Here is a 22,957-nt window from a genome sequence, read left to right on the forward strand (position 1 = left end):
TCCCGGCGTGACCCTGTTCCCTACTTTCTCCCTGTTCCTTGGCAGGGCTTTCCCAGCTCTGCTGCCAAGGAACAGGGAGAGGCAGCGAGCACAAATTCCCTGCTCCAGACGTTTTCAAGGACAGCTCCTGGAACACAGCCCCTCCAGCCCTTCCCGGGGTGACACCTGTGTCCCTCACAGGGACAGCTCTGGAAGGAGCGGGAGCTTCTCGTGGCTCTGACAGAAAATTCCCGGATTTTGCTCCTGTGGCTGCGAACACAGCGATCGCCCAGGGCTCAGCTCTGGGAAACGACCTGACCCGAAGCTGAAGGGAAAAACGAGGATGGAAAATAACCGGCCACAGCTCCCGATTCTCCCTCCCGAGGCAGCAGATGGAGCATTCAGGATATGCAGATTTTGGCTTTCTGCGGGAGCACGGAGGGGTGAGGAGCGGGATCGGGTGTCCCTTCCATCAGGATGGAAATGCCAGGCTCAGGAATTATTTATGGAGCTGTGGCCTGCCCCGTGCCGTGGGTCAGGACCCGGATTTGCAGCATCCTCAGGAGCCCTGGGATTGCAGCAGTGGACAGGAAGGGATCCAACCCCTCGAATCTGCACTGGTCACAGCCCAAACCTTCTCCTTTTTTTTGCTGGAACAGCTCAGATCTGCTGCATTTCCTGCAGGATTTTTCGCGGAGGAGATCCACTGGTTTTCCTGAGGAGCACCACCTGCTCTGGCCATTAGGAAAACCATGGGATGGCAGGGGGAGGACGGGCTGGGCTCCCAAGGGAGGTGAAACCGAAGTGTCCACTGAGGAGAGACCTCCTGCACGTCTCCTAATTCCTCAATTTTCCCGTCTTCCCAGGAAAACCTTCCCTGGTCCCTCAGCTGATCGCTCCCATGGTGTGATAGTCCCCTGTTCCTATGGAATTGCTGGGAAAGGACTGGGCAGGCTAAAATCAACATCAGCTTTTTATTTCTGGAGAAAGATGATCTTCAAACACAACCAAATAATTTTTCTGGACACCTCCAGGGAAGGATCATTCCATTCTCCAGAGAAATGGGCTCTCCTTGTCCCTCCCCAACAGCAGGAAGTGACTCCTAAATCCAGGATCCATCACAGCTACAGGAGCCTGCAGGTTTCTCTCCCATCACAGGGACAAGTTTTGGTTCCCAGCACACACCAGGTTTTAATTCCTTCGGTATTTTGGGAGCCACAACATCAGATCTGTGTCACATCCAGCATGGAAGAGCCCCCTAAGAGCCAGGTCAGCAGCTTGACAAAAACCAGCAGTGGGGTTTTGTGTTAAGCTGGGTTTAAATTCACCCTTGCTTTGGTTCTCAGCGTCGGTTTTGCCCTTTTGGTGTTGTCTCTGTGAAGCTTGACAGAAATTTATTCTTTGGATTACACAACAAATTCATCCTCCTTCGCTCCTCAAAATAGTTCTCTGAAAAGGCAGGTGTAGAAAAATATTTATGGACTATGAAATAAAATAAAAAACCAAGAAAAATCGCTTTGGCTTGCAAATAGGTGTGGGTTTGTTTTCCTGCTTCTCCCAGAAAATCCAGACCTGATCCACTCCCACCTGAGGCTTCCTGGCAGGGTTGTAGAGGCAAGGTGACTTCTCCAAGGCCAGACAGACAGGTTGGATCCCCCAAAATCAAAAATGCAGGGTCCTTGGAACAAATTCCTACCTTTTCTCCCATGGAATCTTAGGAAAGAGCTTGGGAAGAGATGTCAGTGTAAAACGGCACCATTTGGAATCTTGCGTTCCGCAAGAAAATGTGGATACTTTAAATACATCACTTTATCCAATTAATGTAGACCCAGGAATCTGGATTCTCCTCCTCCTCTTCCTGCAGTACCCTGAGCCTTTCTCCGCTCCTTGATCCATTCCTCCCCACCCCATCCAGGCTGACTCGATGGCACCAATGGTTCCCAGGGAAATGGCGCATCCCAGCTCTTCTCCCACAGAAATATTCCAGGCCACGATCAGCTCTCTCACCCTTGGGCGTTCCAGGTGAAGCCTAAAACCAGAACAAGCTGGATAAATCAAGAGAGGGAAAACTGGGGAATGCATCAACACCTGGAAAAAACTTCAGGAAGATCAAATTTGGGGGCGATTGTGTCACTTCTTCTCCGTGGCCTCCTGCCCTTTGGCTGTAGCCACCCGGAATTGCGGAACATAGGGAACGGTGGGGTTAGGCTTGAGGCTGCTTTGGATGAACTCCTTGACATTGGTTGGGATGCGCTGGAGAAGCCCTCTCTGGGTGAGCAGATCCGTGCTTTGCAGCTGACACGTCCCCCTGGAGCTTTCTGTCAGGAAATCTTCCCTCTGTCCTTTTTCCAGGGCTGTTATCCCCAGGTAATACAGGCTCCGCTCGGCGCCAGCCGGGAAAGCTTCATCCAAAGGCTCCGAGAATCCCTCGGAGGAGACCAGGGACAGAGCCCTGCTGGGCTGGGAGCCAGGGAACACCAGGAATGCCCCATCCCCGACCTCCCAAACACCACTGGAGAAGGCTCCTAGAGCTATGGAGTCTTCCCCTAGGAAGCACCTATCCAGGCAGCTCCTTGGGTTGGTTTTCCGTCGGCAAAGCCCGCTGGAGCGGGAATTGCTGACGACAGTGGCGTATTTGAGGTCGCACTGAGCCGTGGTTTCTCCGTCCTGGCAGCTCCTGGAGAAGCCGCTGCTCTGGAAGTGGCTGCTGGAGCACGCGGAGTCACATTCCGAGTCCTGGGGGCTTGGAAAGGTGGGGTCAACTCCTAAGAAATCCCCAGGCTCTTCTTTTCCCGAGGTTTTGGTGACGCTGATGTCTTCCAGCACCAACTCTGCCCCCAGGAGAAGCGGCTCGCACGACGTCAGCTCGGGGTGCTTGGCAAAGAGATGCTCCAGAGTTTCAGGCTGGAAGAAAAGAGGGATTTCAACGCTCATTTATCATGGAGCAGCTTTAGTTCACCCTCCAGGTTTTAGGGAATCGCAGCATCCCCCACCAAAGGTCATTCCCAGCAGCCTGGAATTTTGCCACATCCAGTTCACACATGGAATTCATAGTGGAAAAATCCTCCACGACAAAATCTCCTCGACAGATTTATTCACTGATACATCAGCTGAAGGAACTTTCCCTGCTGGGGTTGGCTTCTCCAGGTTAAATTCAGCCTTTCCTTAGGATTTTTGGAGCATTCCCACCTGAGTAGCAGCTGCATGTTTGCACAGAGTGAAACACCTCTTTGGGAGAAATGCAGGATTTGTTACTCCCTAAGAAAGGCATGTGGAAATGCTCCACCAGGATGAGCTGACAGCAGCACCAGAGCTCCAAAGGAGAATTCCCTTGGATTTCCTAAAGAATTTGGGACGAAACAGATAAACCCAGGTATTTTTGTGGATTAACAAACCATGTTTTACAGCAGGGAAGCTGCCAAAATAATGAGGAAAATGTCAAAATACTCGGAGCAGTGGGGAATTGGAGCAAAGAATAAAACTCTTGGGTTCTACTCAGTCCGGACTCGCTGTTGGCGACACCTGGGCCCTGAATTTGGCATTTTTCCCACACTGATCCCTCATCTTTCCCACATCAGAATGAACAGGGAGCTTTTAAACAATGAAAATAACCCTTTTTCTCCTCATGCATGTGGTTTATCCCTGATGGAGATGTTCGTATCCCTTCCACTCTCCACGGACACCAGAGCAAACACAGATGAAACTCCTCCCAGCCAAGGCCAGGGTTGTTTTGGCAAAGGCCACCATCTGTCACCCATTAAAAACTGGCAGATATTTATCACATCCAATGCATAATCCAGAGGCCTGGGAAATGGGAACCTCTGGATGGAGCCAGAGGGGTGAACGGGGCTGGATTTCCGCTGGAGACAGAGCTGGAACAACACCCTGGGTGGGGGAAGCAGCAGCCCCAGGGAAACACAAACCTGCCGGAAATTAACTCCCTGTGCCCACGAGCAGTTCTTGGGGTTGGGAACATCCTCCCAGAGCAGCTTCTTCACCCTGGAACGTCAGGGAAAACCCGGAGTTGGTGCTGTTCCCACAGGGGCTGCGCCACGCAGGGAAGGAATCTCTGCCCTTTGATTTATCCACAGCACCGTGGCCATGAAACAATCACTGGGGAGATGATTGAATCTCCTCAAATGGCCCAGATTTAATCCAAGACATGAAGAAGGGATGTTCCAGGTGGCAGTTTGGGAAAACGTAAAGGGAACAGTCTGTGCTGAATGACCACAGCCCACAGGGCCTAAAGGGAGCTGGAGAGGGACTGGGGACAAGGGATGGAGGGACAGGACGTGGGAATGGCTGTAAGCTGGGAAAGGGGGGATTTAGGTGGGGTGTTGGGAAGGAATTCCTGGCTGGGCGGGTGGGGAGAAGCTGGGATGGGATTCCCAGAGGAACTGCTGCTCCTGGATCCCTGGAAGTGTCCAAGGCCAGGCTGGAACACCCTGGGACAGTGGGAGGAGTCCCTGGGGTGGCCCCGGATGGGATTGAAGGTCCCTCCCAACCCAAACCAGTTCGGGATTCTGAGACACCAGCTCAGCAGAGCGGAAAGTGCAGCTGCACCACCTGGAATTTTGGATAAGAAGGAACAAGGTACCTTTGGTGTGAAACCAGCAACGCTCCCAGCAGCAAAATTGAGGTGGAAAAAACAATTGGCAGAACCACGTGGAGGCTGCCACTACCCCCAGTTTCAAATCCCCCTGGAAATAAAGGAGTTCAGCTATTAATGCAGCAAAATGATTTGTCTGGGAGCAAATAGCTGGCAACAGGGAAATAACAAACAGTGGGAACAACAGCTTAGATGGGGAAATAACCTTGAGCAACAGTTTAATTGCACATGGACAAACCTCCCCCTTGGGAATGAACAGACAAACAGGAATTATTTTAAGTAGGAGTTCAATCCCTCACTCAGCTCTGCCCACAGAGTTTTCAAATGAAAGCTGAAGTCTGTTCTCTGTTTGTAGGTACGTTACAGTGACTTTATTGCTGCTTTTCCCCTTCAGATGAGACAGAGATTTTGCACCTAAAGGTCACTTTTACTTCGTAAAAAAGCAGGGAGAAAGATCCTGTCAGTCACCTTTGTCAAACTGATCCGTGGCTCGGGCTTTGCCAACTCCTCCAGCAAACACAGGGTAGAGGCTGAACTGGTACTTCTCAATCAGGAGGAAGTGATCTGCAAAGGGAAAATCAGCCTCTGGGATCCACTGCTTCCCACTTTTCAACCAATTCCCTCCAGAGAGGCTCTGGGCACAGATCAGAGCTCAGGCCAGCCCTGAGAGGGCAATAATGGACCCATCTTTGATAGATCCCTACTTCTAAATCCCAAGATCCAAACTATTAATCCAGCATTATTCTGTCATGGCACGAGCACCTTACTGAGCTACGGTGATCATTTCTAGGAGCAAAGTCAAAATCTGCAAAGGAAATGCAGATATTAATTTGAATAATTAGCTGCTGTGTTCAATATTCCAGAACTAATTTTATTGTATTGCCACAAAATTAACTCGCTCCAGAGCTTAAAGTGATTATTAATGCGACAGGCAATCCTCTAACGAGCATCAAAATTTGGTTTGTTGGTCAATAGAAGTGATTAGGAACAGGGAAGGGGAAAAAAGGGCTCAGAGCTCAGAAATTCCACATTTTTCTGTTCCACACCAGTTAACAGCAGGAATTATTTTTTTCAAGCACGCACTCACCATAAATAAAATATTTCCTGAGATCTGGAGGAACTTGCAGCCATTTCATCTGCTCCTCTTTGTTCAGGTTCTTCCACTCAATCACAAAGGATTTTATCCCAGGGATTTGGGGGCAGAGACTCCAAACCAAAACCACACAAGTGCTGTTCACCAGGTAAGCACTCAGGGATTGCACAGCATCCACTGGGAAAACAGGGAAAACACCTGGACCCACATCCTATAAACTGCTCAAGTTTCACCACTTTACCAATTCCATTATCTTTTGTATAATAAAGCCACAGCAGCAGAGAGATTTTTTTTCCTCAAGCCACCAAAATTTGGGTTACGCTAAACCAGCCCCAAGCACTGAACAGATCAAGTTTCTTACAGACATCAAATATCCCAGTTCTGACCAGCAATTCCTTAATTATCCTTAACAAAAAAATTAAAAACTCCTGAATCCTCGAGAATAAATGAAGCAGAGTGTAGCCAAATCCAAGAATTGCTGCTCATTTTGGAAACAACAAAACATTCCCAGCAGGAACGTTGGGTGTTCCCAAATCAAAGGAGGTGAAAGATTGGTCCTCCAGCAGGATTTTATTTCTCTTTTGATTAACTAACTTGTATTTTATTAGTGAAGACAGCCCAGAGACAGACAACTCTTTTCCCAACCCCAAAATCATCAGGATTTTCATGATGGAAATCTCACTTTTCCAAGAGCTCTGTTGGTGCTGGATGTCTCCCCATAAAACATTCCTCACTCCACCAGAGGGAATTTTATCCCAAATAAAGCTTTCCCCATGAACATCACCAGGATTCCTGGCATTTCCCACTCGTTGCTGCTCTTACCTGTGCTCATTTGCTGGGATAGAGTTAAATTAGAATTAATTGCAGAAATTCCAACTGAATTCATGGCTAAGATGGTGATGGTGTGGGTTGGCTCAACCCATGGAAAAGTCCAGCTGGTGCCATGATCCACAAACTCCTCCCAGGAGGAGTTCCCTGGGGTCTGGTGCTTTATGATGTATCTGCTCACGCTGCACAACGAGTGATTCTCCATCAGGGGCTGCAGCAATTAATTAATTAATGGGCATTAATTCCTCAATTCCCTCCCCACTCCCTGATTCCCAGAGCAAAGGTTGGTTGGGCAGCTCCAATTTTAAGGAAACGGGACCCACTAAAGATATTCTGGCTCTTGTGCTTTTAGCCAAGGACTGGAATCCTTTAAAGGCCAAATTCCCCTCTCTGAGAGCTAACTCTGATTCCCTCTCTTCCCAGCAAAGGGGAGTGAGGGACGAGGAAAGCCAGACTTTCAGATTCCCACAGCAATTCCCTGCGTTTTTTCGGGGTTCAAACCCCAGAGCAGCACATGAGCAAACAGGAATGGGCACCGAGGGACTTTTTCCTGTCCTGCATTAACGTTTTAAGGTGAAGGCGGCAAAACCATCTCCCATTTTATCCCAGAATTCCCACCAGGATTCACCTCTCGCCTCTAGGATGAGCCGAGGAATTGCCAGAACACAGAGAAAGGGAAAATCCCAATTCCCACCAGCCCCATGCGCCTGTCAAGACTCCCATCCTGACAGCTCCAAAGGGAAAAGCCCCAAATGCAGCTGCTCCCACCTTCCACAGCAGCGTAACATTCCTCTGCTTCCTCGCCGGATCCTCAGAAACGATTCTCCAAAACTCCGGGCCTTGCAGGGGAGCTGCAAAACAGCAAGTTGGGAAGGACAGTCCCACCTGAGTGTGGCAATTCCCAGCCCCCGGGGTGTCCCTGGCAGCACAGACCTCTGATATCCTGAACGAGGGTTTGGGCTGCTCTGCTCCAGTCGCTCCAGTATCCGGCTCCGTGCAGCTCCCTGCAGCGCACCTGCACCGCGTACTCCACACAAAGCTGCTCCACTGCCACCACAGCCCAGCTGCCTGCGGGGCTTGGGACCTCGGAAAGCTGGGAGAGAAGGGGGAAAAACCCAGAGTGAGAACAAAGGGATGTGCGGGCGGCTCTTGGAGTCGAAATTCCTGCAAATGGACCCAGGGAGGAAGTGGGATTCGGGGGAACGTTCCTTTGTGGACGCTGCTTGTGCCTGTGATTTCCTCCATGGATAAATCCCATAAAAAGCAGTTCTGCTCTACAGGACAGCAGTGCAGGGATCCCTGCTCCAAGCCAGGGGGAGCGGACAGTACCTGCCATGGAATGTCCTGCCTGTTCCCTGGATTCCAGCGGATCTGGAATGCCAGGTCCCTGTTGGCAAAGGCAGGCTTGGTCCAGCTCACGTTCAGCAGCCCCACATTCCTGGTGAGTTCCGCTCCCACGTTGGAAGGGGGGAGAGGCTTCACTGGAAAATGGAAAAATTAACAAATGACTGCAGTGTCTGCACTGACACTTCCCATTAAACCAAAGCATGGATGGCTTTTCCTTGTCCTCAGGGTGGTGGGCAACACGCGGCCTCTGCTGTTCCAAGGAAAGCAGGGCCGGAAACACAGAATCCACGGGAATGCTTCCATGTATTTCATTCTCATTTAAAGCACCACTGATCATTTTGGTGCTGGCACTCGCTACCAAGAGCAAAAGACAGCCTGGCAATAAATTCCCAGGTTTGGGTTGGATATTTGGGGAAACTTCTCCATGGGAACAGCTGCCCAGGGCAATGAGGAGTCCCCATTCCTGCAGGATTTAAAATCTGTGGTCTCCAAGGGCTTTTCCAACCTTTTCCAATTCCATGGTTTTCATGGAGTCACCCCTGCAAAAAGCAGCAGCTCCTGCAAAGGCTGCGGACAGACACTGTGCAGTGATTAATGGAAATGGTTTTATTTTATTAATTGATAAGCTTCTCCAGAACAGGAATCTCCCAAAACCCCGGGTTTTTTAATCAAGACAAATTGAAACAAACTTATTTTGGATAACCAGATGTGAATGAGGAGAACACAACAACAAAAAAGAAATCATTTTTTTTCATTTTGGATGGTGCTGGAACAGGTTAGTATATTCTCATAAACATGTATATATTTATGTATATATTTCATAACTATATAACTCTAATTTATTTCATCATTATATAACTCTAATTTATTTCCTGTAGCACTTTTGCTCTCACCCATGTTCACATTTGTGTCCAAAAAACACTCAGTTTTCTGTCCCAATGAATTCTCCGTCACAGAGCAGATGAGAAGAGGTGATCTGCACATTTTGGAGTTTTAAAAACACTCAAACACTGCTCCTGCCTCTTGTTTTTATCCAAATTTAGGTGCTCTGTGTGTCACAAAACTTTGCTCCAGCATGGAAGAGCAGGGGCAGACCCCATGATTTTAAATGGATTTATAACTGTGTAAATAATACACTGTACTGGGGTAGGAACTTAATTAATTGAAGACAAATCAGTCTGAACAATTAAAGGACCAAAACCTTAAAAATGAGCTTCATTTTGCAATACCACACTCTCATTTTCTATAGAGGGAATAATAGGCAGAAGTGGATGTTTCACTTAAAATCTGCTCCTGTATGGAAATGACATTTAATCCAATTTTTTTTTTTTTTAATGAATATCAAAATTCTCATGTTTTCACTTAAAACCTGTGGAAAAAAATTATTTCCCCACACCATCTAAAATCCAGGGGCACGAGGGAAGAGAGATTCATGGATCTCCACCTACCCACATCTGCTGGAATGACACAAGTCGGGGAGGATTCCAGCGTTCCCAGGAAATGCCGGAACTCAATCCACAGGGTGTATCCAGATAAAAGGAAAATGGGCTGGAATGTGCACTCGTAGGAATGATCCCTCTGCAAACGGCATTCCTTCACTTCCGAGTTTGGAGGTGGGCTTGGAAAGTCGGAGCAGTAAATTTGGCTCCTTAAAAGAGAAAACAAAAAACCAAAACCAACACATTGAGTTGATCCATTGGAAGTGTAAATCTGGAGGGAATTAAAAGGAGTGGTGGCACTGGAAACGTCCTGGGATTTTGAGGATTGCTTGGATCTTGAAGCTGAATCTGCACCGAATGGATAAAAAACGTTTGAGCGTCATTCCTCAAAGCTTTGGCTCTGGGAAAAGCAGGACAAACAAAAAGCAACAGGTACAGCATGAGAAGGCAGCTCCAAATCCTCACCAGTTGTGGGATTTTAGGGATTGGCAATGAACACAGCAAGGAAAATCTGCCAAGAGTTGACTCCAGTCAGGAATGATTTCCAAAATCCCAGCTGGCAGCCTGGGGGAAGCTGCCACAGAGACCCACGGAGGTCTCCAGGAGATGGAAATCCCATAAAAACATCAACTCTGGATTAAAAATCCCATGCCCAGTTACCACACCCGGCAACAGAGGAGAGGAGCCCTGGATTCTGGATGAAATGGAACTGGATAAAATTCTTGGAGAGGGAATTTTCCACTTTCCACTCAGGCTTGTGAGGAGAGGGGCCAGGGAGGGTGTGAGTTACTCAGCTGAACCACCAGAGTTACACTCGGATGAAGTTTCCTCATCCGGTCCCGGGGAATAAAGCAGTGCCTGGTGCTTTGGAGGGCGGGATTGGAGCATTCCCTGCTCCCACAGGATGATCCCTTTGGAGCTGTTTCTCCTGGCAGCTCTGCCTGCAGAGGAAGACGCAGAAACAACCCAAGCAAAACAAAACCCCACAGCCGGAGCGTCGCACGCGGCACGGCGGCGCTGCGCTCCAGCTCCAAAAGCCAACAGCAGCGGGAATTTTATTGAGTTTCCTTCTTCCAGGTCTTGACTCTGAACAAACAACCGCAAAAATCAGAGCAAAAAGAAGGATCAGCAGCGTCTGGGGAGGATTTTCAGGCATCGAATTGTCACTGTTTGATCTTGCAGGAACACGAACAAATCTCCACATCATCACCTCCTACTAGAAAAATCACATTTTTAGCTAAAGCTGAACGGTGAGAAAGTTGGAATAAAAGCCATGATGAGCAGCGTGGGGTTCATTCCCAGCTCCCTGCCCAGCAGTGCACTCGTTATATTCGTATTTGTGAAGGCAGGTTAAACAAAAGCTCTCTCAGCACTCAGCCAGGCATTAATCCTGCCCCAGAAGCCTCCTCTTGAACTCTCCAGCATTCCAGTTATTCCTTCAGTCCACAAAACCCCGGGAAATATTCACCTGGGCACCAGGATCACTCAAACTCCACCAGAGAAGACAGGCTGGCTTTCCAAAGGATTAAGCCCTCAGAGCTGATGGAAGCTGTTTGCCAAAATTTCTGCCTCTCCAGCCCGGCAGAGCAGTGAAATTATGGAATTTTTGCCTCAGGAAGAGTTGTCTGTCTGTCTGTCTGAGTGGTTCTAGGAAACTCTCAAGCTCAACATATCAGGGGTGGAATGGGACGAGCTTTGAGGTCTTTCTCAATCCAAACCAGCCCGGGATTCTGGGATTCTGGGAATTGCTGCAGTCCAAGCTGCTGCCCTCACAAAGCAATATTCCCTTCAGAGCTAAGGTTTGGTTCTCTAAGCAAGATTTTTTTCCCCACCTTGGAACGGATTTATTTCATCTTTTATTTTTACCTGTGTGTACATAGGGGAAAAAAAAAGGTACAGAATAATACAAAAATTAAAGACTGAGGTCCCAAGTCCCATCTCAGGCTCTGAGCAGTTAAATTCGAATCGGGTGGAGCTGTCAGGGTCTGAGAGGCTCCATGATCAGGGATTCTCCAGCTCCTCCAGGCCAGACATTCCCACTGGGAATGGGCTTTTCCCTTATTTCCTTACAACTTGTAGATAGGAACAATAATTTTTTAACTGATCCAAGAAATCTTCTTGAGGAGAACTGGCTCCCAAACAGATTGAAAAATGCTGAAAAACCTTATTTATAAGATCTGTTACATCTCTGGTTCCCTTCCTGCACACAGAATAAAGAATCTGTTAATTCTATAATCACGTTTATCCAGAATCCTTTGACGCAATAAATATTTTGAGCAACGCTTCCCAAACACAAAAAAAGAAGGATTAAAATCCATCCATACCTGTGATATCTTAGCTGCAAACTCCCCAGGAGCGAGGTGGTCGGGTTTGCAGACCATCTGCAAGTCATTTTGGTCAAGTATCCATCAGTCTCACAGGAGATATTAAAATCCATGTCTAATTAAAAGACGTGGAAAGCTTAATTAATAAGACACAATGGTCGCTACACAGAAAAAGAAAAAAAAAAACCCAAAAAACAACAACAACAGAAAATACAGACAAAAAATAACCCAACAAAGGCAAAGAACGGATTTTAAATGGAAATATCAGATCCTTCCTAGGAAAATGCCCCAAAAGGAGAATGGAAAATCCTCTGGAATCTTACCTACTACATAGAATTCAGCGTATCTATGGTGACATTCCCTACTTTGGTGACAACAGTACAAAGCGTTATAGAAGAAACTTCCTCTAGGCTGGGTTGCTTTCAAGTTGTAAAGAGTAACTTTGCTTACACGATTGTTCACAAGGGAATATTGGCTGGCTGGGATTTCTTCTGCTAAGTTCAGCCACCAAACCACCTCCCGGGCCTCTACGGGCTGCGTTTGGTTTTTATAGATGCACAGAAATGAAATGTTGGAGCCAGCACTGGTCAGGGTCTTGGGAGGGAAGTACAGGACTTGAGCTGCAGAAAAAGGGGGGAAAAGGGGAAAAAATGCATTGAGATTTGAAGCTGAAACAAACAACAACAAAAAAATTATTTGTCAATAAATTATTATTATTATTATTATTATTATTATTATTATTATTATTATTATTATTATTATTATAGTATTTCTAACCTTCCTACTTAATCACTAGGAACAAGAGCAGAAATGAGCCTTGGACCGTCTCACTCCATACGTGAAGTCTCTAAACTCTGATTAAAATAATCTTTAATATTTCCCAGGCTACACAAAAGGAAAAAGAGGTAAAAAAAAAAATCCATCGAGACTAGAAATTGAACCAGAAAAACATAAAAGCATTCGTCAATAGAAAAAAAACACCTCTGTTGTTATTATTAGTTATTATTGTTTGTCTATAGAAAATATTAGCAGTTATTGCTAAGAATTATTATTTGTCAATAGAAAATAATAATAGTTTATTGTTATTATTATTATTGTTATTATTTTCTATTGACAAATGCTTTTACATTTTGCTGTTGAATTTCTGCTCATTTCTGCTCCTGTAGTTGTTTGCAGGAATTAAGAAGTAGGAAAGGTAGAAGCACAGCTGGATGATGATTAATAATAATAATAATAATAGTAGAAGTAGTAGTAATTTTTTATTGACAAATGCTTTTATGGTCCAATCCAGGCTCAAAGACACTGGATTTTCCAAGGATTTAAAGAAGTTTAAACTCAGCCCCCATCCCTCAGGGATTCAGGGAAGATACAGGGGAGCTGGGATAGAGCTGTTTGCAAAGAACCCCCCAAAACCAACAGGAAATCCTTTAAAGGTCAGGTTTGCTTCCCCCACTGAGGAACCAGGCTGAGATTTTTTAGGATTTCCCCCCAATTTCCCTTTCTCAGGCAGCAAAGCAGATTTAGGATCTGTTGTTTAAGGTTTTACTAGGAACAAAAGCTCATTTTCCAAGGTGTAGCGCTTCCTTTGGTGCAGGTGCTTATGAAGCACAGAGTTCAGAGAATCCCTGTGGCAGCACAGACCAAAATATTCCCAGGGAATTCTGAGCAGAGCATGGAAAAGCACAACAAAACAATCAGAAAGTCAGTTTTGCACGGGGCTCAGCGCTACAAACCAGGCTGGACTGTAGAAAAAGCACATTTGGTTTTGCTCCAGGCCCTCGGTTCAGCGACAAAACCAGAACCAGAAGTGAGAGAAAGCATCGGGAGAAAAATCTGCAGTTGAGGGAGGTTCAGAGCTGCCAGCTGGAGCTGGAAATGGAACAGCTCTGAGGAAAAGAGCTTTTTGTGAAAAAGCAGGTGCTGCTGAGGGAGTGGCAGCCACAGAGGTGTGCTCTCCGGAATCCCTAACGCCATCCTGGCACGGGGAAGGAGCTGAGCCTCAGGCAAAGCCAGGCAGGAAAAGCTTCTGCAGGATTCTCCATCACAACTCAAATCCTCCAACACCAAATCCACAGAACCAAATGGAAAACGGGCTTTATTCCCAAACCCTGCAGGTGTCCTACCTCCCAAGGTGAGGTTGTAGGGAGAGCTCCAGTCACTCCAGAAGCCTGGACCACGGAGAGTCCTGCTCCTCACTTGCACTGAGGAGGGAGAGTCCAGCAGGGCATTGTCCAAGGCCACTGAGCTTTCCAGAGCTGCCTGAAGCATCTGTTGGACCATCCAAATCCATGATTGTTGTGAAGTGAAACAGGGAAAGAGACAGAGGGAACATAAATAAATCATATGGAGTCAGAATTCCTTGAATTCCCTTTCACATCTTCTCTCTACACTCATTTTCAGGAGGGCTGAGAAAACCAATTTGCTCCTTAAGAGACAGGAGACAGACATGGATTTTCTGGTTTTAGGTAGCAAGTTGGGTGAGAAAATCTTTCTTTAAATTTACTGTCAATTTGAGAGTGGTGGAAGCTGTACAACTCTGTGGGAAACGAGTTGTTTCATTATGGGCTGCTAATTAACAGCTGCTCATTATTCCAGAGCCACTTGCGTGGTAGGAACAGAAAAAAAAAAAAAAAAAAAAAAAAAAAACCCACTAAAAATTATAAATTTTAAACATGGATGTGTTCTAGACCATATAGAATGCTGAAAAAAAATGGGTGTGGACTTCACAGAATCAAAGGAGAAAAACTGGAGTTTGTTTCTGAGAGCCAGCAGGAGATGGGGCTTCTCTCAGTGAGGACAGATGTAAAATCCAGCTTTTCCAGGAAAAAGCGGCGTGCTAAGCCCAGCTTTTCCAGGAAAAAGCGGCGTGCTAAGCCCAGCTTTTCCAGGAAAAAGCGGCGTGCTAAGCCCAGCTTTTCCAGGAAAAAGCGGCGTGCTAAGCCCAGCTTTTCCAGGAAAAAGCGGCGTGCTAAGCCCAGCTTTTCCAGGAAAAAGCGGCGTGCTAAGCCCAGCTTTTCCAGGAAAAAGCGGCGTGCTAAGCCCAGCTTTTCCAGGAAAAAGCAGCGTGCTAAGCCCAGCTCCAGCAGAGCAGCCACACTCTCTCAGTGCGAGGACAATGAGGGTGGTGGGAACGCTGGGATTTGGGAATTCCCCAACCCAGGAAGCCAGGAGCTGCCTCACCTGGCTGTCCCCGTGTCCTGGAGGAGCAGAGATCCTCACTTGGTGCTGCAGAGGGAAGGGCAGCAGCGCAGGGCTGGACCAGCAGAGCTTCACCTGGCCCCTCTCAGCCAGCTCCAGGTGCAGCTTCACGGGCGCTTCAGGCCTCACTGCACACAAATTAATCGACAATTAATTAATTAACCCCAAGCCCACTGCCCCAGCCTGCTGCGTTTTACTGAGGCACGATTCAGGCCTTAAACTCAGTTCTCTTAAACCCAGTTCTCATAAACCCAGTTTTCAAGAGCTGCTCTATGGCGTGGCAGTGATGTTGTGTTATACCCCTGGAAAAGTCACCCTGGTGCTGTTGCAGCTATCAAGAAATGCTGTTTGACCTCCCACTTCCCTCAAATCTGCAGGAATTTCTTCCCTTTGGCCATAACTTTTCCCAGTGGCCGTGCCCTGGTTTACCTGCCTTGCTGGAAAGAGGGAATGAGGAAGAGAGGGATGGGAATGCTGAGAAAATCAATTTGTTCCTTACAAGGATTTTCTAAATATTTCCATCCTTCCACAGGGGTTGTGGCAGTGAAAGGAGGTCTCCAGGAGAGTTTTGTGAGGGCAAAGTAAAAGTGGAGAGTTTAGATATTCCCATGAGGATGAAGGGAGCTCTGGAGTGGGGAAGGGATGGGAAATCCTTAGGATTCCATTCCTTGGACAATGACATGGAATCAAGGCCCTGCTCTTACCTGGTGCTGAGACCTTGGCTGGCCTTGTCCTCATCCACAGCCAAGTTTGTCCCATGGAACAGCAAAACCCTGCTCCAAAGCACTGCAGGGTGAGCACCAAGTGCAGAAACTGAATGGAAAACATTCCCAAAAAACCCTGCTCCAAAACACTGCAGGGTAAAACTGAAGGGAAAACATTCCCAAAAAACCCTGCTCCAAAACACTGCAGGGTAAAACTGAAGGGAAAACATTCCCAAGGAACCCTGCTCCAAAGCACTGCAGGGTGAGCATCACTGCAGAAACTGAAGGGAAAACATTCCCAAAAATCCTGTTCCCTTCAAATTCCATCTGCACTGGAATCCAGCTCTTCAAGTGTCCATTTAAATGCATTCCTGGAATGTCACTCAGTTATATAAAATAATTCTATTTATTTTCAGTATAAATCCATCACGTCAAGTCAGATTTTATCTCGTTATTTATGTCAAAAATCTCTTATTATTTTCAGTATAAATCCACCATGCCAAGTCAGATTTTATTTAATTTCTCCTTTTAAAAGGATCTCAAAGCAATAAACTTCATGAAGGCCAGCAGGGAGTCATTGGGGAAGAGACAAACACACAAAAGTCAGTGGCTTTTCCATCACATTTCCCTGAATCAGACCCCACAGACAACGATGGTTTTGATGCCACCTGCTCCACAATCAGCAAATAAAATCCACGTGGTACAAGCACTCGAGAGTTTTACATTCAAGACAGTTTTAATTGAGCTAAATCTTGGCAGAGCATATATTAATATTGTGCATTTTTAAAAACATGCTTCACTAAGCAGAGCTAACTCCTTGTGTCATTTTTAAATGCTGGCAGACTCCAGGCTGAATTTTTAATTTCTTCCTGCGGCATCATTTCAAACCAGCAGGATGAAAAATGCCACCTCTCATCTTCCAAACAAGCCCACCCAGAGATTTTAACTGGTTCTGTCTGCAGAGCACATCAGTTAGGAGCAAGTTTATAAAATTCCAAAGTTTTTAAGTTAATAAGATGTCCATAAAACTTTAATTTTTTTTTCCCCCTGCAGCTGCCAGCTCCTGCCTTTATGAAATCTGCCCAAATCTGCAATAACTGGGCACGTTGGATAGCAACACATATCAAATGCATCATGTCAGGAGAGCTGGAGCTTGATCAAACACGCAGGAGTGTTCTCTAGCATGGGGTTGCATGGGTGAGGAGGAGAACATCAGGATCAGAGAGCTGCTGGGGAAAATGGGTGGGATTCTTTCCTAAGCAAATTTGCGAACAGCTTTTTAATGTTAATTTAGGTCCTCAGCGACAAGCTCCACCACCGGGCCAGCCCTGTGCACAGAGAGCTCCTGATTAAAAAGGGGAAAAAAAAGAGAAATAACCAATTAATTGAGCGCTTGGGCTCTGCTCCGCGTGGTTTGCACTGGAGCCCAGACAGGGATTAGGGAGCTTTTCCTGCCCTGTCTGTGCCCCCTTTCCCAGCAGAGCCATGCTGCTGCTGCTTCCCACGGACACGGGGCTCAGCCACGCTCAGCTCTAGCGGGGCATTTCCACACCCAAGCAAAGGATTCCATTTAAGGATAAAACTTTTGATTTACCTCTGGACGTATAACATATATCTCAGCGCCAGCACAGGGACGCTTTGGAAATGTTTCTCAAAAGCTGTAGCTGTTTCTGTCGGGCAGCAAGCCAAATTATCCCTCCCGAATCGTTGTGTGTTTAAGAAGGAGCACAGAGGAGCTCAGGCGCTTTTTGGGGTGTCTTAGTCAGTTCTCTGGCACCTGTGCACGGCTCTGTTCTTTTGTTTCTGTGTCGTTTGTTATTTTTTATTAAAAATTTGCTTTACAGCCTTCAGACTCGATAGGAGGGAGATTGTCGCTGTTGGACATGAAAGGAAGATGAAAAGCTCTAGGTACTTTTCAGAAGGCAAAGAGTATAGAAAGCTTTATTGTCTAATTCTTATCACCTTTTATAAGGTGTTTCAATACAGACTTAACATGATTGGTGACTGTTGCTAGAGGACGTGAAAAGAATGACCTCACACAGTCTTTAGTCAGAGCAAAAAGAAGGGAAGTTTATTTTTTGAACTTGATTTATATAGATTCTGGGCAATGACCAGGGATTGGAGAATGAGGTTTCTACCTCTCTGACCCCACTGGTCAGACTAGAAGACCATCAATTGTCCCTCCTCTAAGGAGAAATGTGAAAACAATCACTTTATGTTACAACGCGTGAGAGACTCCACTACAAAAACACAAACAATCAGAGGGCTAAAAATCTCAGGGCAACAGGTGACTAGGAACAACACCTCTCTAATCCCACCGGTGAAACCAGAGAAACAGCAAAACACCACCTGGAGCAGGATTGTTTTGGGGAAGGAGAGCTGTTTGCCAAGATTGTTTTGAGAAGAGGCTTTCACGAGAACTTTTCCCTGGGGAATGAGCACTGCTAGCAGGATAAAATCCCTTCAGACTTGGCAATGCCAGGCCCACAGGAGGTCAAAAAGCATTTCTTGACAACCCAATTCTTGACCACTAGGTTTCCTGATGTCTCCCGGGGGCTGCCACTCCGGGAGGCTGTAGGTCAGCCCTGACACTGCGCACACTTTGGGGGACCCGTCTCGTGCCGCCCTGGGCACGCCTCAGGCCGCGCCACTCACCGACCTCGGCGGGCTGCAGGGACATCGGCGGCGAGCCCAGGGCCGTGGCACCTGCCAGCACCTCCAGCCACAGCACGTAGGTGCGGTTGAGGCTCGGGGAGGCCACCAGGCACTCGCAGGTGGCCCGGTCCCCGCAGCGACACGGAGCCACCCGCACCGTCCCCTGCAGGGAGCTCGTGGATGCGGCCCCCAGGGACTGATCTGATCTGCAGGGGGGACAAAACCAAAACAAAAGATACAAATCAGGGATTAAAACGATTCAGTGGCGTCGCTAGAGGACACGAGAAGGATCATAACCGCACAGTCTGTAGTGAGGGCAAAAAGAAGGGGAGTTTGTTTCTGATTTCTATAGATCCTGGACAATGACCAGGGGTTGGAGAATGAGGTTGCCACCTCTCCAATCCCACTGGTCAAACTAGAGGTCCATCAGCTGTCCCTCCTCCAAGGAGGAATGCGAAAACAATCACTTTGTTCATGTTACAATCTGTGAGAGACTCCACTACAAAAATGCAAACAATCTCAAAATCTCAGAGCAACAAACACAGTGAATTGGGGTTTTTTTCTGTATCTCAATAGGCTTGGCCATCTGTACTGATCAAAAAATTAAATTCATTAATGAAAAGAAATAATAATTGTAACCAATGGCTTCACCTTTGCTGCTTCTCCCTTTCTTAATGGTTTTCAAGTAATGAACACAGCTCCCTTAAAGTATTCCAGGATCTTTTTTAGGCACACAGTGCTGTTTTACCTTCCCGTGGCAGCTCCCTGCCATCCCAAAAGAGATGAATTTCTAATTCCCATTCGTGAGGCTCTGAAATAATACCAAAACAATTTAATGTTCTCTCCAGTTCCTGCTACAACAGAGCATTACAGGGAATGTTATAATCATGGAATGGTTTGGATTGGGAGGGACCTTCAACCCCATCCCACCCCTGCCATGGATCTTTTCCACTGTCCCAAGGTGCTCCAAGCTCCATCCTTGGACATTTCCAGGGATCCAAGGGCAGCCACAGCTTCTCTGAGAAATCCATTCCAGGGATTCTCTGGGGATCCATTCCCCACCCTCCCAGGGAACAATTCCATCCCAATATCCCACCTAAATCTTTGGAACCAGCAGCTCCCAAAGGATTCTTCTTTCTCTTCTCTACTCTTCAGGTTCTTCCAGAAACCCAGACTTAGGGAATTCTGCAGGTATCCAATGGCTAAGGCCTCCCCAAGGTTGGGAATTTAACAGTGCAAATAATTTGTGGCCAAATTTCTCCCAGCAGCAAAGCCAAGAGAAACTCTTGACAGTTCAATCACCTCGGATCCTTTCCTGCTTTTCACGTTTCATCCTTACCCAAAAAAAAAAAAAAAAAAAAAAAAAAAAAAAGGCAGCTCCTGTTTGGAATTGTTCTGAAGTGATTTTGGAATTATTTCTGTCTTCTGTCTAGTAAGGGTTTTGTTTTACTGATTCAGAGAAAGAAATGGAAATTCATGGAATAAGAGCCTTTCTGTGCAATTTTCCAAGGTTTTATAGCTGGCATGAGTCACTGGAGCGCTTGGATTCAGAGAGGGCAGAGATCTCTGCATTGGAGGAGAGGGAAGGACGAGATTTGCCGCTTTATTTTTTGGGTTTAGTCCATTTGTTATCTGCTCCATTTATCTGAGAGCAGAGCACAGGGAAGTGGGCATGATTCACCAATTCCAATTCTATATCCTGCCCTGCTTAGAGAGGAAAAGATCAAAAAAACCTGAGGGGAATTATGGAGGATGGGAAGAGCTCAGGCTGGCACTGCAGGAAAACCACTCCTGGATCATCCCAGCCCCGCTCCCCTCATCCCTCACTGATCCTCCTGCATCTTGGGATACTCTGAGGCTGGAAAAACAGGGAATTTCAGCAGCACTGCCCTCCCAGCTCCTGTGCTCTGCAGGAACAACCCCAAGCAGGTCCATATCGAGGTATGGTTTACATTTATTAATGCTCCAGACAGCCAATCCTGACATTCCTAAGATAATTCTCACCAGGGCTCGCTGACTTTAGGACACAGGATTTATGCTGATGGTATCTGCCAGACGTAGAGCTCTGAAGTTACTTGGAATGATTTTGTTTTTCTAGACGTGGCTCCACCGTTTTCTCCTGAATTTCCTTTCAAAGGCTTTGCAGGATTTTCTTTGAAGCTTCCCTGCCTTCTCCTGTTGCTCACAGATTTTATTGCTCTCCAAAAGCCACAATCAATCCATGAAAATACAGGGTTTTTTTCTTCAAACCATGCCTTTGATCTGATCTATCTGGAAAGCAGTTACCACCATGCCAGCCCCTCATCATTCCTAATAATTATTTCAATTTTTAACAAAAAACTGAACTTGTTTGCCCCAAAATGAACTTGTTTGCACCAAAAAAAAAAGTAATGTAAAGGGAGAAAAATGCTGAAGACCTCCTCTCCTGACTTATTAACCCAAACAAGCTGAGGAGAGGTCAGTGGCTCCTTCACCCAAATCCTGCCACAGAGTTCTTTTAGCCAACACCTTGGAAAACCTCAGGAAAAAAAAAAAACAAACATTTGGAAGTCCTAAATGTATGATATTTATATTCAATCCCCTTCAGAAGGTGATGCTTCTCCTGCTAAATCCATCCGTGGGGAACTTGGAGACTTTCAATTAGACGCTGCAAAATGTCCTGGCTGAGTTTCAATCCTGTTCTTGCAATTGAAAGCTTTTGTTTTAAGAAGAATTACCTGAATTTTCAGGAAAGGTCCATCCCAACCAGGTGGTTGTGAAATAGGGTCACCATCGTAACTCTGCTCTCACATTGTTCCTATATCCTCTCCAAGCACTGCCTTTATTGGGAATGGGTGCAGCAAAGCTGTCTGGGGGTTTCCAGGATTTTTCCATAAGTTTTTTCCAATGGTTTTGATCGATGGCAGCTCTAGAAGAATCCTTATTTGAAGAAGCTGCAGATCTGAGGGCTGCTGAGCTCGTCAATCTCTAATGAGAGGTTGATTTTCTCTGGCTGGAGAGGCTCAGTGCACAGCTGATGCACTTGAGGCAAATTGCATGATTTATCCTTAAAAAACACGGGAATTTAGTCCCAGAAGTGGAGGAGAGCCTCCCAGGTCCTTCAAATAAATCAAAATATGAATGCAGCCTCATGGCTCAAAGGGCAAATGATAACCAGTGCTCAAAATGAAACTCACCGAGGGGATCCCTGAGGCTAAAGATTCCAGCTGATGGGATCAACCCTGGGCTTTACAGCATTCCTGGGATCAGACAGCTGGGAAGATGTTTGGTAGACCATTAACCCAACTTGTCTAACGAAGCTTTGGAATAACCTTTTCTCTCCTTTTCTTTTCTATTCTTTTGGGATAACCTTTTCTGTCCCAAAGCCCCATCCTCTCCCTCACTTGAGCCTCTCACCCAGCACTGCCATGGGCAGGACAGAACATTCCCATTCCTGATATTCCCAAGCAGGAAAAACTGTGGATGTGGTAAATAAGAGGAGATTTCTCTAATGCTGGGAAGAAAAAAAAACCAACTCAAAGCTGTGAGAGACTCAAGCTTTTCTGTTGTAGATTCTCCTGTGTCATTATTTTTGTGCATTGCCCTGTGTGTGAGAATCCTGGCTGGGTCTCCAGACTCCCAGGGAGAAACACATGCCAGGAATGCATATTTTTAAAACTGGGAATGTTTTCAAGGTATTTTGGCTCAAGAATAAAATGTTAAGGTATCAGAGAGCCAACAGGGAAAGCTGTCATCTTCCCAAAGGCTGAAATGCTCGTGCTTGCTGTTCCCGCAGAACACAGGGACCCTAAAAGGAAAATATTAATACGGAATGTGGGGCGGGAAATGAGTTCTCCGAGGTTTCGCTTTGTTTCTCGTCTTTGCAGCAAAGAGGGATCCAACAGAGGCTCTGATGAGTCCGCAGGGGCTGCTCTCCTAAACTGCATGGCACTCACTGAATTCCCTTCCTAGCACAAGGAACCTCTTCAGCCCAGCTGGGCCTCCAATCTGGTGGCATCCCAAAACATTCCAATATACAGATTTCTGCTCTGGGATCACTGGCAGAGCTTTTCCTGTGCAGCTGAGCCTGGATGGAGCAGAGCAAAGCCGGAGCTGCTTCCCCCACAAACACCCATGGAATGGTATTTCAGGAATCAGAGTCATGAGGAATGCTGGAAATGGGAACCCTCCTCACCAAAACGGGATTAAAATATTGTGTCAACTAAACAACCATATTTATTCCTAAATAACACCCTGACTACAGGGATGGTTTGTGCCAAAGGATCTCTGGCTGTTCAGGAAGTCCCCCCGCTATAAATTCACTCAGCTATTTCAGTTTATCCTGTTCCATAAGGAAATGAAATCTGGGTGTTTGTATCGATCCTTCAAACCTACCAATAATCCAGAAAATAAAACAGGGTGGTCTCATGGAATCAAACAGATCTTTTTGTAACCAATGTACCCAGGACCTGGCCATGGCACAGCCAGGATGATTCCACCTCTCAGCATTCCAGGGAACATTCACCGCAGTGACAATGGGATGAGAGCAGCATTTGCCATTGTATCACATTAAGGAGAGACAATATTGTGGTCAAAAACAAATAAAAAGCAGAACCAAGGCTTTAAAATTAAGAAATTCTGACAACAAAGATACTTTAAGAAGTCAACGCTGATTTCATGAAAATACTTCAAGAAACATGGGAAGAACAGAGAAGGGGGATTCTCCATTCCAACCGTTTTTCATTCAAAAAACCACAAACTTTCCATCTTATCCAGGATTACTTTTAGACAGGAGAAAGTAA

The 22,957-nt window shown here is 46.4% G+C and overlaps 1 protein-coding gene across 1 annotated transcript; it reads right to left on the reverse strand.

Annotated features, from left to right (window-relative positions):
- Positions 1–665: 665 nt before the first annotated feature.
- On the reverse strand, positions 666–19,335 carry LEPR (leptin receptor). The gene is made up of 17 exons (XM_058421735.1): positions 19,273–19,335; positions 18,925–18,987; positions 18,177–18,382; positions 14,800–14,945; positions 13,743–13,887; positions 11,943–12,239; positions 11,620–11,734; positions 9,305–9,504; positions 7,839–7,990; positions 7,443–7,602; positions 7,278–7,360; positions 6,504–6,720; positions 5,676–5,858; positions 5,057–5,152; positions 4,577–4,679; positions 3,903–3,978; positions 666–2,883 (listed from the first exon to the last, which is right to left on the reverse strand). The coding sequence occupies exons 2-17, from the start codon at positions 18,975–18,977 to the stop codon at positions 2,110–2,112; spliced, it is 3,006 nt and encodes a 1,001-aa protein (XP_058277718.1). The 5' UTR covers positions 18,978–18,987; positions 19,273–19,335; the 3' UTR covers positions 666–2,109.
- Positions 19,336–22,957: the final 3,622 nt, after the last annotated feature.

This window comes from Hirundo rustica, chromosome 9 (assembly GCF_015227805.2).
Source record: "Hirundo rustica isolate bHirRus1 chromosome 9, bHirRus1.pri.v3, whole genome shotgun sequence".
NCBI lineage: Eukaryota > Metazoa > Chordata > Aves > Passeriformes > Hirundinidae > Hirundo > Hirundo rustica.